General features: G+C 36.7%; 1 protein-coding gene across 2 annotated transcripts in view; it reads left to right on the forward strand.

Moving 5' to 3' along the window:
- LOC123671177 overlaps positions 1-18,391 on the forward strand; it is a 116,844-nt gene that overhangs the window by 34,865 nt on the left and 63,588 nt on the right. For both annotated transcript variants that reach the window (XM_045604882.1, XM_045604883.1), the window contains one exon: positions 12,593-12,624. In XM_045604882.1, coding sequence (XP_045460838.1) covers positions 12,593-12,624 — 32 coding nt within the window. The remainder of the gene's footprint in view (positions 1-12,592; positions 12,625-18,391) is intronic.

Below are 18,391 nucleotides of genomic sequence, written 5' to 3' on the forward strand. Positions count from 1 at the left end.
AATATAAGGACATGGTTGAATGAACATGGAGTGGGAGATATATTCAAAATGTAATTGGCATCCATTACATTTGTTTCCATTTTATAATTGAAATTGCGCTATACTATAGAACTGTTATGTCTTAAAGAGTCAAAACGAAAAACAATTTCAAATTTTATTAATCAAATTATCAACGGAAGATCAGAATGATGAAACTTTCATAAAAAAAAGAAAGCAAGCAGTTTCAGTTATAAACTTTTATTTGCACAATCTATATGTACATTAGCAAATAACACAATATTTTGCCAGATAAATGTAACTTGAATAGTGAAAGGTTATAGGCAGGAACAAATAAAAATCTCCAAACATGGAAATGGATTTTCACTTGAATACAATTACCAAATATATTTAGTTTGGTTTGTAGCCATTGTTTTACGAAACAAAATATATTCACTTTAAAATAACAAAGTTGAGTTATTGGTTTATTCCTGACAGATAGTTATATACCTTTCCAATGATGTATAAAAAGGTTTTTACATTTGACAGCCTTTGTGTAAGTACCCCTCACTTTTTAATCTTAAATGGCACCTCCTCTATATTGTCCGTGAAAATTGCGTCTATTTCGAATACAACGATAGCACATACATCTTTTTCAGTAATAACAACAAAAACATTAATATTTTGTGACTTCTTTCATGTTATTTTATTTTCTTTATAAACATAAAATGCCTCCACCCATGTTTGTACAAACTTCACATATTAGAAATAGATGAATTTTTTGTTTCAAAAAACTGATTGTAGTGACTGCTGCTCAGAGATGGCGCTATGGGTATTCGCGCTAAACTACTTCGGCCCCGGCGGATTTAAAGGGGCCGTTGCAACGCAACAGGGTCACTTCTCCACGATGGTGTAAGAGGATGAGAGATCGCTGGATAGCCTAACTGAAGAGTTCACCAGCGATCTCGGGACGAAACACCAAACCCCTGAGAGAGGCCGCACCTTCTGATTTGTCTCGAGAAAGACTCGCCGAACGATGTTTTTTTTTATAACAAAAAACTTGCTTTAAATGTGTCTTCGTTGTTTGAATTGCATAGTAGGTATTTTGATTGCAATTCATACTTCAAAAAATGTTAATGTTTTTGTTGTTATTTAAAAAAATTATCAAGTATGTGCTATCGTTGTATTCCAAATAGAATGACACCCAATTTCCACTGATACATACAGGGGGTGCCATTTGAAAATTAAAAGTGAGGGGTAGCTACCACAGGGCTGTCAAATGTACGAACCTTTTTTATACATCATTGGGAAGGTACTTTAATGTTATACAAAGCAATTTTTTCATTATCTTGTCATATAAGGTAGATATTGCCTGAATACGTTAACTTGGGACACCCGGTATACATGCAAAATCTCAACCCGATTGGATTTAACTTTCACAGGAATGTTTTTTTTTTATATTTTGTATTTTTTATTTTTCTGATGATGTGATAATAATAAACTTCATTTAGCACTCGGCAAACAATCCACTAACTTAATTAAATTCTTCATAAATATAACTCATTGAACATTTTTTAAATTCTCTATAATTATTGCAATATTTGAGCTTTTCAGGAAGTTTATTGAAGATAACTAATTACCTGCTAAATGTGGATTTATTCATTAATGTAGTATTAACTTTTTCTATGTAAAAATCATCTCGACGTCGTGTATTATAATTATGTATCTCATTCAGATCAAATTGAAGTTTCTTGTTTTATATCTACACCCAAATTGTCAGCTTCGTCTTGAATTATAATTATACAATATTTTGAAGGCTTCTGAGGCCCAGATGGCCGCGATATGATTCTTTAGCTTTTAGCGACCCAGGGAAATATTATGCATACACTCGAAAAACTCTTACTCTTATTTAGAAGCAGTTTGTTAAAAAATCGAGAAAAGTCTTTAAACCCTTCAAAGAGTAGTAGGGGTGGGGGCAGTCTTATAAGCCTCATGCCAACTGGACAACCGTTAAAACTGTTGAATCTCACCAGTATACTTCAAAACTTCCTAATCCAGCAGATTTCTGCTGTATCATCAATTAATTCAACTCAATTATTCCCAAGATCGCATCCACTCGACTCACGACAGAATGTTCCTTTTGAAACCGTGGCTGAAGAAGTGGCCACCAACAGCTTAGCGCCTACTAGATGAAGACCTCAAGGGTTCCTTGCGGTAGCCGGGCGAATTCCAGCGATTGCTATCTAGATATCTGTCACATCCGTCACCGTGAGTGTCATGTGCCTTCTGCGTTCCAGACAACGATTTACAATGACACAAGTGAGCATTTGTCTCGGTCTTTATGGGCGAGTACGGAACCCCTGGAATATTATGGTAGGTCGTGATTCGTCGAAATTACGGCCGGTAGAACTTATGTGTGCCAACCCAAGGAATTTAGCATATAAATTGGAGTTGGCCGAGATGGTTCTTTAACGGGAGTGTTCTGTGGTGGATTTCCTTGAAGACTAGGTTCAGGTCTAAGGCGGTCAGATATTTGGGGCGGCAATATTATACTGGGTGTCCAAATGAAGGGGGGCCACACCCATCTCTCATTTTATAATGATTTGCGAATTTACTCAGATACTATCATTGGTATTCGTAGAAGGACAGTTTTTGGCGTTCTTTTGAACCTTGAAAATAAAACCGTCTATGGGGGGCGCTACAACCACTAGAATCTGAAAAAGGGACAGGGGTCGAGCGACACCTCACTTTGAAGGTCTTTTAATTTTCCTTCTAGAAATGTTTGACTCGGATTTGTCAGGTCAGTACTATGACAAGAAAACCGAATTTTCTCTTTTGATCGTCCCAATTTATTGTGTACAAATGTTTGAATTGAATATTGAATGCCATACAATAACAAAAACTGGTTTCGGAAATTTGACGTACATTTTGTGAGATGCCTGTTGTCTAACGCACTATTTGAACATCTGAGATTCTGATGCATATTTTATACCTATCATTAAATGTGTATGAAATCAGAGACTGCACAATCTCGCATCAAATTTGAATGATCTATAAGTTATTTCAGTTTTTACAATTTCATCATGTGAATAATTATTGTTTTGTTTCACAGTACCTCAATGTGAAGTAGTGATACAATTATTATTTACATAATAAATAAGTATAAATAGGAATATTTCATATTTTTCATATCCTTTTATTTATCATTTATATTTATTTTTTTATATCAATCAAATGATTTTCCACCAAATAACGATCGAGTCAATCAAATAATTTGAATGATTTCCTAGTAGGTAATTTTGTGCACAATAAAATGATATGTTCAAAAGAGAAAATTATTTTTTGCCAAAAAATCTCAGAAATTCAAGTCGGACATTTGTGAAGAGGATATGCCAAGGCCTCAGAAATGAGATGGCACTCGTCCCTATCCCTATTTAATTTTTTGGGGTTGAAGCGCCCCCTCGTGGAGGGACTACGGCAAAATCTATCCTCATACGAATATTCGTGCACGTACCTGATTTAATTTCGCAGATAATTATATTGGACGTTGATCCTTTTATGGGACATTCTGTATCTATGAAACGACACCAAGTAATTATAAATAAATAAAAAATAAATTAATATTAATAAATCAGTACTAATTATTAATAATTAACTAATTCATTAAATGATTAATTGAATAATTAAATAATAATTAATTGACGAATTACAGCCAAATTTTTGGGAGAAAGTGATCAAGAAATAGGTTGGCAGAATGTAGTACGTAAGACAAGGGTGTCATTTGAATGACGTTATTTTCCATGCATAATGGCAAAATGTAACCTTCCAAATGAAAAAAATATTCCACTCAATAATTTATGAATTTTTTCATTTTTAAATTGTATTATCGCTATTGGAAAACCCTGTTCAATCAATAAAAGAGCCGGATTGCAATCAACTCAGCCAAGTTTAATTGATATTTCTGATATGGCGAACATCCGCTCAACCAATTAAACTTGGGATTTTTCGAACACGGAACTGGCGAGTTAGCCAAAAAAACGAACTGAGGCAACTTGAGGAAGGGAACATTTCAATGACAGTTCAAAATAGTTCTTGAACCACCTAAGCTTAATATTATGAAAAACTGACTACTTAATTATCTAAGTCTGAGTTTTCACATTTTTTATCTTCAGATCAAACATTTTTTCACTTTCTCTTCGATCCGAATTTTCAGCTAATGAAATTCACGATTGGCCAGAATGGGATCAGCAATTATTGATGTCATTTTGCTCAACACTTCGAAACGTAATTAATTCTGGGTGGCCATGCCGTTATATCATTTGGTTGCTATTAAATAAATTGAGTGCGTCCGGGCTGTATATCAATTTGTTCGCTAGTGACGTGAGGGGAGGAGAAACTGGATGTTGCGGAGTGAAAGGAGGAGTGAACAATTGAAAAAAATGGACCACCTCTCCATTTAAATTCGTACAAGACTATATCTTGATGAGATATGTTGTCTTTTTTTTTTTGGTTTGTTTGAGGAGGGGCTTGCCGATTTGATTACGAAGAGTGTGTTACTTTTGAAAAAGGAAAGTATTGGAATAACAGGCCAATTGAAAAGTTACCGGTCTACTATAGTAAAACACATTTTTTTTTGGCAAAATTCGATTTTATTATTCAACATAGTTGCCTTCGAGGACGATACATGGATTATAGCGATCTTCCAACTTTTCGATAACATTTTTGAAGTACGATTTTTCTTTCGCCTCAAAATAGGCCTCAGTTTCCAGCTGTTACAATTTTAAAATAGTTGAGATTTCCGGTTATTTCATACAATAAGTTGCATCAATAAATAAATTTCTCTGTTTCAGTATCGTAATGAATTCATTACTGTACTGTATGAACTCATTACAACATCGATTTCAGTTATATTTTTCGTTTTGTGGTTGTCTACACTTCCGATTCTATTAAATTTCACACCAGTCCATTGCCAATTTAATATAATCTGGATATAGTGAAATGATTTGCATTAGTCGCAATTTCTCTTGAATATTGGTGATTTTGAATTGATTTACGAATTTAATGCGTAATTATAAATTATTTCAAAATTCGAAATTTACGACTCAACTTCAAATTCCGTAATCTGTAAATTTTCGTAACAGTCACACCAACTGCCAAGATGCAATACAAAAGTCACTAGGATGTATAATCTGAATTTTTCATTGAACTTCGACAATATTTCACTCGACTTAAATAAAGAAAATATCGTCTAATACTCGTTGCAGAAGGCAATTCCAACACTCATGAGTTCGGAAACTCGCTCCTTAGTCGATCGTTTTCGAATTTCGCATTCGTCTCGGAATAGAAGCCCATTCTGCAACTTGTTTTAGAATATACTATTTTTGCAAGATTCCTTCTCATTTCTTCATTTTTTTAAGCCGAGTCAACGAGCTTGAAGTCAAGCGGTGAATTTCTAGTCAGGAATGAAAAACATTTTTTTTAAGATCTTTCTTTGAGAAATCGCTCGAAAAACGCATTCCTCTGGACACACCATTCTAGAATGCCCTATATATTCGGATCGCAGCGAAATCGAGTCAAGAACGTAAAGCGACAAGCGTGAATGCTAATAGGCGCTATTTTTAACAAATCTTCGCCGAGCGGTGAGTAGTTGCTGTCAGATCGGAGACATGCACCGGGTTAAAGAGGCGATTAGATTAGCATATCTCTTCGCCACGACAACGGTCGCTTGCAATGACAAGGCGGAACATTAATTGACAAATGGGATTACGATCCTTCGAGCGATTTGGGTTGCCGGCTGACGTAGACATGGGTGACGCTTTTGTGTCGGGAGTTCTCAACGAAGGATGGGTTTACTTACAACATTGCAATGACTGTCATAATAGGTAGTCTAATTGACTAAACAACTCTTGTGAAAGAAAAAGGAGAGTGAAGAAATTGCACCAATCGCGGCGAGAATCTCGTCTAGTAATCGAGACTTGATTCGCGTCTTGACATGACTCGAGTCGAGATTAGTCTCTAGTCGGGACGATACAAAACGAGACTCCATATATCGTTGGCAATTCAAGAATAGAAAATACCAATCTTTGTCTGATAATACTTTTCTTCATCACGAAGATTCCAAAAGAAACATAACAGTGAAGACAATCGGTTCGAGAATCTTCTCTAGTGTTCGAGACTTGACACGAGTCGAGACTTAAATATATCGTTGACGAGGTGTCACTAACTAACGGAATCTTTGATATCATCTTGCCTTGCCTGTACTTGTCTCATGTAATAGTTTGTCAAAATCAAAAAGAAACTTTATGCATTATTGACAAGACGATGTAGTGCTATTCCTTCACTAGTCATTTCTTATCTCGAAAGATTAGCCAAACAGAAAGCACAATGAATCAAGTTGAGCAATCGTATCGAGAATCTCGTCTAGTAATCGAAGCCTGATTCGAGTCTTGAGATGACTCGAGTCGAGATTTGTCTCTAGTCGGGACGATACAAAACGAGACTCAATATATCGTTGGCAATTCAAGAATAGAAAATACCATTCTTTGTTTGATTATACTTTTCTTTATCACGAAGATTCCAAAAGAAACATAACAGTGAAGACAATCGGTTCGAGAATCTTCTCTAGTGTTCCAGACTGGTCACGAGTAGAGACTTGATTATATCGTTGACGAGGTGTCACTAACTAACGGAATCTTTGATATCATCTTGCCTTGTCTGTACTTGTCTCATGTAATAGTTTGTCGAAGTCAAAAAGAAACTTCATGCATCATTGACAAGAGGAGGTAATGCTATTCCTTCACTAGTCATTATTTATCTCGAAAGATTAGGCCAAACAGAAAGCACAGTGAAGCAAGTTGTCCAGTCGTATCGAGAATCTCGTCTAGTAATCGAGACCTGATTCGCGTCATGACATGACTCGAGTCGAGATTTGTCTCTAGTCGGGACGATACAAAACGAGACTCCATATATCGTTGGCAATTCAAGAATAGAAAATATCATTCTTTGTCTGATTATACTTTTCTTTATCACGAAGATTCCAAAAGAAACATAACAGTGAAGACAATCGGTTCGAGAATCTTCTCAAGTGTTCGAGACTTGACACGAGTCGAGACTCAAATATATCGTTGACGAGGTGTCACTAACTAACGGAATCTTTAATATCATCTTGCCTTGCCTGTTCTTGTCTCATGCAATAATTTGTCAAAGTCGAAAAGAAACTTCATGCATCATTTACAAGACGAGGTAATGCTATTCCTTCACTAGTAGTTTCTTATCTCGAAAGATTAGCCAAACAGAAAGCCCAGTGGAGCAAGTTGAGTGAGTAATCGTATCGAGAATCTCGTCTAGTAATCGAGCCCTGATTCGCGTCTTGACGTGACTCGAGTCTAGATTTGTCTCTATTCGAGACGATACAAAACGAGACTCAATATATCGTTGGAAATTCAAGAATAGAAAATACCATTCTTTGTCTGATTATACTTTTCTTTATCACGAAGATTCCAAAAGAAACATAACAGTGAAGACAATCGGTTCGAGAATCTTCTCTAGTGTTCGAGACTTGACACGAGTCGAGACTCAAATATATCGTTGACGAGATGTCACTAACTAACGGAATCTTTAATATCATCTTGCCTTGCCTGTACGTGTCCCATGTAATAGTTTGTCAAAGTCATAAAGAAACTTCGTGCATCATTGACAAGACGAGGTAATGCTATTCCTTCACTAGTCATTTCTTATCTCGAAAGATTAGCCAAACAGAAAACACAGTGAAGCAAGTTGAGCAATCGTATCGAGAATCTCGTCTAATAATCGAGGCCTGATTCGCGTCTTGACAAGACTCGAGTCGAGATTTGTCTCTAGTCGGGACGATACAAAACGAGACTCCATATTCAATTCAAGAATAGAAAATACCATTCTTTGTCTGATTATACTTTTCTTTATCATGAAGATTCCAAAAGAAACATAACAGTGAAGACAATTGGTTCGAGAATCTTCTCTAGTGTTCGAGACTTGACACGAGTCGAGACTTAAATATATCGAAGACGGGGTGTCACTAACTAACGGAATCTTTAATATCATCTTGCCTTGTCTGTACTTGTCAAAGTCAAAAAGAATCGTCATGTATCATTGACAAGACGAGGTAATGCTATTCCTTCACTAGTCATTTCTTATCTCGAAAGATTAGCCAAACACAAAGCACAATAAAGCAAGTTGGCAATCGTATCGAGAATCTCGTTTGATGTTCGAGGCTTGACTCGAATCGAGATTTAACTCGAGTATATAGGTAGATTTATCTTGTTGGGGACTTCAATTCCTGTTCTCTGAAACGATTTACTATTATACACTGTCTAATCTCGATTTTTATCTAGTTTAACCTGTCCTTATGCTGAGTCTTGTTTGGTCTGATCCTGTTTTCGATGCATGAGTCAAAACGAGACGTGTTAAAAACAAAGTTTTAATCACGTATTAAATAATGAATTGCTGAATGCACGTTGAAAATCATTGACCTTTTCAGCAAATTTTGTTATTTTCAAAGAAAGGAACAAGACAATTTGCTTAACCTTCATGAGTGGCCCATTACTACTCCGCTGAGCAAAAAAATAATCTTTTTGAATTGAGTTTCTTACTACCAGCTTCTGAAGATGGAAACATCGTGGTCGAAACGGCGTTAATCAAAAATAAACATTCTTTAGACAAATGTAAGTATGGTTATTCCAACCCCAAATTCAATGATCATTAAACATTTCCAATATTCGAAATAACTCAGAAGCTTCTAACATCTAAGACATCGGGAGGCTATTCTGAAACACCCTGTAGAACAGCTACGCGTTAGGACCGTTGGATAATTCTCTCTTTGCGCCCGGTCATTTGCAAAGTCACGTGGGTGCTGGACATGGAGAGACGTATGTCGTTGTCGAGGAATTTTTGTGTATCGCCATTGGCGCCACGGTTTGAGTAACGAGAGAGCGTTGAAAAAACAGTTATTGATGGGTGAAAAGAGGGAACACACGCGTAGCGCCTCGAGGATGTTCCGAAATTACGCAGCCAGTTGATGATGATCTTCGGACCCTCTATATTATGAGTAGGTGTTTAACCTTAATAGATGGGCTGATTGATTGGGCACAAAATTTGACGGCAGGAATCTCCATACGAAACGAATTGATTATTCAGTATTATTATTATTTATTCTGCATGTAAAACAAGCTTCACATCCGAAAGTTTCACAATGAAAAATTGAAAACTGATACTTGACAGAATCGTGTGTTATACCGCAGAGTAATAAACATAGATAGAGGTAGCATATGTCATTTTCAGTGAGCAAATTTTGTGCCCAACATGAACTATCAAATTTGACATGAAGCGCGCGGAAATGGAAACATATCAGTGATACGATATTTCACTCAATTCGCGAGTTTCTCCGTGAGACGATAGACGACAGTTGTCCCTACCTATTTAATTAATTTGAACAATCATTCAAAGGATCATTTCGAACCACACAATCTTCACACGATGTAAAGGGTGTTTTTTTAGAGCTATAGAACTTTAAATTGCATTAAAACAACGACGGATTATTCCATTGACATGAATTTTATTTATCCGCAGGTTAATCTTGTGGCATTACATTTTAAATATGATTTCTGGCATATGACCGCCACGGCTGGCTCGGATGTAGTCCAATCTGGACGTCCAATTTTCGATGACTTTTTCCAACATTTGTGGCCGTATATCGGCAATAACACGGCGAATGTTGTCTTCCAAATGCTCAAGGGTTTGTGGCTTATCCGCATAGACCAATGACTTTACATAGCCCCACAGAAAGTAGTCTAGCATGTTAAATCACAAAATCTTGGAGGCCAATTCAAAGGTACAAAACGTAAAATTAGGCGGTCACCAAACGTGTCTTTCAATAAATCGATTGTGGCACGAGCTGTGTGACATGTTGCGCCGTCTTGTTGGAAGCACAGCTCCTGGACATCATGGTTGTTCAATTCAGGAATGAAAAACTTAGTAATCATGGCTCTATACCGATCACCATTGACTGTAACGTTCTGGCCATCATCGTTTTTGAAGAAGTACGGACCAATGATTCCACCAGCCCATAAAGCGCACCAGTCGGTTTTTCTGGATGTAACGGTGTTTCGACATACACTTGAGGATTAGCTTCACCCCAAATACGGCAGTTTTGTTAGTTGACGTAGCCATTCAACCAGAAGTGCGCTTCATCGCTAAACAAAATTCGCTTATGAAAATCGGGAACAACGGCACATTATTTTCGAAATAATTGCACTACTTGCAAGCGTTGTTCAGGCGTGAGTCTATTCATGATGAATTGCCAAACCAAACTGAGAATAAATCACTTGACAGCTGTTAAATCGGTCGCCATCTTGAACAGTAATGCCAACTTAAAGTTATATACCTCGAAAAAAAAAACACCCGTTATTTGTTTGATACTTTTATTCTTAATTTATAACCCTCCCACCAGAGACACCCCACTACACCTGTCTCGCCACCATCAACTCCAAATGACCACAGAAATTTCGTACACAATCCAAACCCTTCCAATAACCAGAATCATGTTCTGATCATCCTTTAACGGCGCTCAAATTCCTCAAACGCCACAATGGACTCAACAACAATTTACGACTCGGAAACAAAGCCGAAAATACACCGAAGCGCCCGTGTTGCACAGCACGTCCCACGCAACGTATGCAAAACAACGATCCAGGTACAGAAAAAAGAAATGTCTACGGCATCACACTTGTCACCCAGGGTGGTTGCGTTCCCATTATTTACACCCTTTTCGGCCTTTATTCTCGTGAACGATTACGCCCTCTGCGTGCTGCCCTGGACTAAATGGTTCGTGAAATTATGTTAATGTCCTCCTTGATTAATGGTCCCTAGCGCGGGCTGGAACGCGGCTCCTTGAGAACATAGAGACCATCGATTGTTCTGATTGATTCGTTCTCGTGCACAGAGAAGGGCACGCTTTGATGGGTTGCGATGCCGTCCATAGAGGGATGAGTCGCCATTTATCTTTATGATGGGTCGCGTTCGTGAAGCGGAATATAGTTGAGGATTTGCGCTGGCGGGGCCAGATAGTGGTTCTTTTTTGGCAAATTGTTATGAGCAGGTTATGTTTTATTGAAAAAAAAGAAAAAGGGAATTTGGGAGGTCGATGGATGGCATGAAAAAATTATATCATTTTTTATACAAATAACAATTGTTTCGATATTTTATGGAATCATCAGGCTTACATAGTTTCAGATGACGCATACATCGTTTATATTTGACATTTCTAGTGATTTTTGACTCTCTGAGTATAAATAATAATATTTTATATTCTATGCTCATGACAATCTTTCATATATACTCTGAATAGACCATGAATTAAATATATTTATTTGAGTGATTCTCAATTGAATATGCAAATTTGAATATTTCGAATACGATATTTTTCCTAATTATTTAATTTAAAATAAGCAGAATATTTATTATTTTCTGTATATACATGCTGAAATCCAAAGTTTGGCAACTTTTGTTGTTTTTTGAAAGAGACATGAAAACGAGTCTATTGATTAAACATTGTTTTTTTATGGGAAAGCTAAGCAATGGCTTGATAATTGTTATTCAAACTCTGCTCCATCAAGTACCACTATAAAACGGCTGACTATAAACGTGATCGAAGAACCAAAGTCATCCAAAGCTATCAAAATCAACTGGAAAGGATTTGGCATCGGTATTGATGATATATGATTGATATATTGTCTCGTATATTGTTCATTAACTACTTATCTCAACAAAGATGAAACCATCAGCGTTCAATATTATATAACGTTTTTGCATCGATGGAGTACAGAAATTAAAAAAAAAAGTTCTTAAATGCACAATAACAAAATCCTCTTTCACGAAGACGATGCTCCTTGTCATAAATCGATAAAAACCATGGTTAATTTGAACGAATTGCGCTTCCAACTTCTTGAACACCCACCTTATTTTCCAGATCTAGCCCTCAGTCATTACTGGCTTTTTGCAGATCTAAAAAGACTGCTCCATTGAATTTTTTGCGTATCTACTTTGTTTTTAAATTTTTGTATAAGAATAATCAATTTCGCATGAAATATGAATTGAAGCCGCCAATGTCTATATTCTGTAGGATGATCCTTACTCAAATAGTTTCAGACATCGAAAGGGAACAATTAACTTTGCCTATGTGGAATTTCAAGAATTTTTATTAATCTGAGAGATACTTTGATCGATATTTATGAGATAGACGAAATAAAACGACCAAGAAATGATGAATGAACTATTTTGTGAAAATGCAGTTTTTTCAGTGGTCACTCGAGAAGCTCTAAATCTCTCTTAGGGTTCAAATTCAATTTACTTTTTCGGAAAATCAACTATACAAAGTAATTTTTAATTAAACCTACGGCTAGGGCGCAGATCATTTACGTTGAAGAAGGTATCCTTTATTTTGGCAGCATTTCTTTAACAGTCAACCAGTCGATTTTAATTGGTTTGCCCCATAAGCTGGGCCATATATCAAATCTGCTGCCATTAAGACTACCTTGTGGCGAGGGTTTTGAAGGATTCCATTTGATGTATCTTTTTGTTCCAGGAAATGCAGAGCAACATACCCAGGGAACAACGGTGAGTGGAGACCATCGCTTATTGATTTTTCTTTTAACATTATTGGGGAAATTAAAATTCTTCTTTGATTTGTTGTTTTCTGCTTCTATTATAGAACTTTCATGTTAAGCGCAGTTTGACCCACATTATATTGTTTTTTTTTTCAATTCGGGTAATTGTGTAGAATTTCATAGAAATTATTTGTTTTGATTGAACAGTCTTACCGAAGGATTATCGATCATATTATCATTTATTCCTAATTCTATAGTCCAATTTCTCCCTAAAGGAAATTGGCCTTTTTTATAATCGCCGTTTCTGCATCTTGATATTTCCTGCAAATAACCAAAAAAAAAATAGAATCTAATAATTTCGTTATTTTAATTATTCAGTAGTTCATATGTCAGTGAGTGAGTTAGAAGCCCCAAATAAGCTCATACCTAATCAGAATATTCACAGAATGTTTGGAGTGGATCTTTCGTGATGTATTCATATTACTCGTATCTATGAGAATCTATGCTGTGCATTTGAAAATTTAATCTTGAAGTGATGCGGATAAATCTAAATGAAAAGTAAAAGTAATTTGAAGTAACATGTTTCCTGCTTGTTAGAACTGGACCAGGTGCACTACTCTGCGCTTTCATAACAATAATTCACACGATTTCAGTTTGAGTGAACACCATATTTGACAATATTTGAATTTTTGAAACGATAGCTCAAATTTCTCTTAACAAATACAGAAAATGTCTTCTTATTGAAATAGTTCGTGTTTTACAGCATTTATTTCTCAAAGAAAATGTATTCCTTCCTACGAATACCAATTAATAGTACTCTGCAATTATTCTCCAATAATTACATTGTCATCAATTATTTTAGGCGATTCAATACCATTAGAAGGATTTCTATTCTGAACACTTCCGAACGAGTTGTTTTTATTCTAGGATTTATACTTAGTTTCGAAGTAATTTTGATCTTTTACCCACAACGCCATGAATTATTTCCTCAGAGAATGAAGACGAGGGACTACTTATTATTTCCTCTTCTACAATCCCAATTTTTTTAGATTTAAAATGCCATAAAAATAAAAATAACATAGAAACATATAACCATTTATAATAAATCGTAACCTATTAATGACGGTATCATCAAAGAAAGCAGATTAATTATTCGAAAATGTTCTGCTGGCTTATTTCTCTGACTTAATATTGGAGAGATGATATATTTCCACGCAGCTCATATACTAGACACGATACAAACTTGTTCACTAAAGTTTATTAAATGATTGATAAAAGTTATTATCGATATCAAGGTCTATTATGCCTCCAATCCGAGGTGTTCTTACCACATATATTGCTCGCCATTCAGTTCCAGAGTTCTAATGCATCTGGGCGTTGGCAATCAGATGTGGAGTATTCTTTGACCAGGTGATTAGTAAATGTAAATGTGTATGGAGTATATGTATCACTTACTATGTTGGCAAATAAAGTAGAATTTCAAAGAAAAATGTGTTTTTACTGAGAAGATCCGGGAATCATGATGGACTAGCCAAGAGAAATTACGCTATATTTTACAGTTTTTCTCTCGGTTTTTCTTCGATAAAGGCGAAAATGCAAGCCAGTCGGCTGAAAATGCAAATAGGGTTTATGGTTCTGATAGAGCCAAACACGCGCAATTTTGGTTTTGTCGATTTCGTTCCGGTAATTTCGATGTCAAAGATGCACCATGCTCTGGAAGACCAATTGTCGAAAATGTCGATATAATCATGAAGATTGGCGAGTCCGATCGTCATGTAGGCACTGTTTCGATTGCTCAAGAGCTGAAGATTGCACAAAAAAACCGTTCAGAACCATTTGCTAAGATTCAAGAAGAATTTCGATATATGGGCATCACACGAGAACGCAAAGAAACCTCATGGACCTAATTTCCATATGCAAATCGCTGCTGAATCACAACAAAATCGACCGATTTTTGAAGCGGTTGGTGACTGGTGATGTTAGGTCACTTACGACAACGTCAAGTGAAAACGGTCGTGGCCGAAAGGCGGTGAGCCGGCCAAAACGGTAGCTAAGCTAAGATTGACGGTCAGGAAGGTTTTTCTGTGTGTTTGTTGGGATTGGCAGGAAATTATTTACTATGAACTGCTACCTTACGGCACAACTGTGAACTCAGAACTATGCTGCCAACAATTGGACCATCTTAAGGAAGCAATCGCCCAGAAGCGACTAGCTTTGTTTAATAGGTGAGGAACTGTTTTCTATAAGGACAACACCAGGCCACACATGTCGATAGTGCTCCAGGAGCTGGAGTTCTTATGCATCCATCTTCTAGTCCGGACGTTGCACCAAGTGCACACCACCATCTGTTCCTGTTCATGGCGAACAATTTTGTTGGTTAGAAATTCGCTTCAATAGAGGCTTGTGGAGATCGACTGTCTCAATTTCTGCGAATTGGGACGGGAGGATTCCTATGAAATAGGCATAATGATGTTACCTCAAAAATGGCAACATGTTATGGAAAAAAACGGTGCATTTTAGACCTTAATCGGATCATTCTTACTATGGTCATTAAAGCCTTGTTTTTCATGCAAAAATAATGGCTTTCTTTTTACTACACCTTATATTCACGTCAACGCTTTCCTGTTCTTTGACAAATCCTTCCGAGGAGGTGGAAAATTCCGAGAAATATTTCGATACCTACATTGAAAAGGCAAAATTGAATCGAAACAGCAACATTAGAAATTTAGAAGCACTACCTTTTGCAGCAGCATCTACCCGGCTGAACCCCACGTTATAGAGATGTTAGCCATCAAGCCATCTGAATACCGCGACCAGAATGTCGCAAGTCATCTTGGACGCCGATCACGTACCAGATTTCGATTTAATTGAATCTAAACCGGCATCGATACGTCGGTAATGAGTCGTACTGAACACATGTAAACGTGCGTACGGTTCTTGAATAACCGATTTACGGATCGATGTTGGAGGGCGATTTGGTATGCGACGCGAGTGTCGAGACGATGAAGATGACGGGTCCGTGAAGACGATGTCGATATAGATAAGGAGCGATAAGGATTCAATCGCTTATAAATCGATGATCTCGCGATCGAGATGACCTGGAGCGGTCGTGTGGATGACGACATCCTCGATGTGCAGAGGTGGTCGTTTTGGACCGTGAGGAAATTTCGGGATGGCGACAATTCGGTATTATATACGGAGTCCGACAGAATGACGTCCGGTTAGTTCGTTTGCAGTTCAGAACTTTCAAGAGGAAATGTAGGTCCTCATTTGAACTCCATTGTTGAAGCAATATAATGAAAAGTTCCAAGACCATAATATAGACACCTAGGGCATTGATGATTTATCAATCATCTGAACACTGACATAATCATTCTGGGCGTGAGTGCAATGTTTGACAGTCTGGGGAACCCGTAGTCCAAGTCAAGAATATGGATTATATTCAGTTCATGCTAAATATAAAGAAGAATTTGATGATATATGAACATCGATTATCAATATAAGTTTTTCTGAGCTATAGACGAGTCCGTTGGAATATACAACCATTAGGAAAAAATACATTTGGAAAAATTCCACGTATCATTGCGAAATATCTGGAATGGTGTCAAATATACAGCTTATTTGCTGTGTCTAACATCAGCAACTCTTCTGGCAGAAGGAGGACCCAATATGACTACGCTGAAACGTTATGTTGGTTGGAAGAGTAGATGTTTATCTTCAAAACATGAATCCACGTTTCTGCAGGCAATCTAATATTCATGGGATCATTTCAGAATTGTCAGTTTGATATTAATTCTAGTAATGTTCCAGTAGTGTTCATAATTTGCTCTAATTTGGTTAATCAACCTTTTTGAATAGATATAAAAATTATTAACTTCTTTAAAATATTCCCAAGGATTATGGAGTTTATAACAAACTGAAATAAAAATTATTTGTTTCTACTAACCCCATTGGTCGAAAATCGATTTGGTAAAAGGAAACAATGAGAGGGCGTTAATATTACTTAATAAGAAGACTGAAATAATCAACACCGTGAAGAGGAGAAAACAGCAGTATTTGGGCCAAATCATGCGGAATGAACAAAGATGGCCTGTTTCAACTGATTCTGCTGGAAGGTCGAGGGGAGGAGAGGACCTGGCAGGAGAAGAATTTCGTGGGTCAGGAATTTGAGAGTTTGCTTTTCGAAGACCACAGTTGGACTCTTCCGAGCTGTGTATAACAAAGTTACAACAGCCAGAATGATCTCCAATATCCGATATTGGATTGGCACTATCAAGAAAAAGAAAAGGAAACACCCCTCTTCTACTCCGTGATTGAAGCTTTAATTAGATAGATTAGGTAGATTCATCAGTAAGCTCCACAAAAAATTTTGTTTGCACTTGTCATATAAATATCTGATACATTACATGTAACAGTCAATTATTGAATATAAAATACAAAAATTATAAAACCTCAAGTAACATGGTCCATACGGAAATACTGAATTGAAAAAAACAATAGTTTTTTTGTACCTCCAAACTTTTTCAGTTCAAACTACATATGTTGGTCAAATTTTTCTGCGCAATAATTTTCTGTTAATTGTCAAATTCAACGTGTAGAATACGAAAAGACGAACACTGTTTCAATATCAATGACATTTGAAATTTTTTTCAGTGACCCGTATTGTTGTTTTTTGCTATTACCCCTATTTTCCATTTACCCCATTTGAATCTACTGATCCCCCTTTTGAGCAGATGCTTTTATTCACATTTTGACCGTTGTTGCGTATTCTACGTAGAATTCCTTGAATATCCATCCATCTCAACTCCAGCAGCCGAAAAATTCTGAAAATTCGAAGTACGAGACGTTTTATCCCAAGGTGACTGATTTTTATTGATTCGTAAGTCCCCGACTTGGAAGTTGTGACAGAGACACCCCGCAGTCTTACTGTTAAATTAATTACTTCCATCCCGAGAAAACCACTGTATCTCACACTGTTCTGACTACTCAAGTTACCCGTTTCTTGGGCGCATACGAATTGCCTGATAATGTATGATTTATCTTCCTATGTCGCCAATGACCACCTCTTGGACGTGGCTGGGAATGAGTTACGTTTTTTTTCAAGTATTGGACCAGAGACTTCGAAAAAGCTTGATTTTTTATGGAGTTGGGTGAAGTACAGTGCATCCCATTTTGGGTGAGACAGCCAGGTTTCTCGCTTGTTATTTAAGATAGAGCCTTGCGGTTTTCACGTTCCTGTCCTACTTTTTCGTGAAACTCAAGTTGGTCTAATCAGATTGTGCATAACAGTTTCCGTTCAAAAGATACAGGGTGATTTTGGAAATTGATACTTTTCGTACCCCTTCTTTATCTCCGAAGTTATTAGAAATGATGCTGAGGTAAAAACTACGTCTGAATCAGAATTCTGCGTAGAATCCAGTGGCGTACTCAATATTTTTTTCGGGGTATGGTTTTGAAGATTCAACACAAACTTATGTTTTTTAATGGAACACCATGTGTATCATTACTTCGTTGAATTCGTTATTTTTTTACCTTCAAAATGATATATGACACTATGTAAGTAGGATGTTCAGAAATGTTAAAAAAACACTAAAACATCAAATAATGATGATTTTTTGTTAATTGGCAATGGATTTCCCATAGAAAAGAAGAATCAATAATGATAACAATAATTTATAGCGATGACAGCTAGATCAGATCGGTTTTTTCCCTCCAATGCCTACTTGATAAAACAATGTTCCCAAATGCATAGTAGCCATAATAACAACAAGGATGTT

Source organism: Harmonia axyridis, chromosome 1 (genome assembly GCF_914767665.1).
Source record: "Harmonia axyridis chromosome 1, icHarAxyr1.1, whole genome shotgun sequence".
Classification (NCBI taxonomy): domain Eukaryota; kingdom Metazoa; phylum Arthropoda; class Insecta; order Coleoptera; family Coccinellidae; genus Harmonia; species Harmonia axyridis.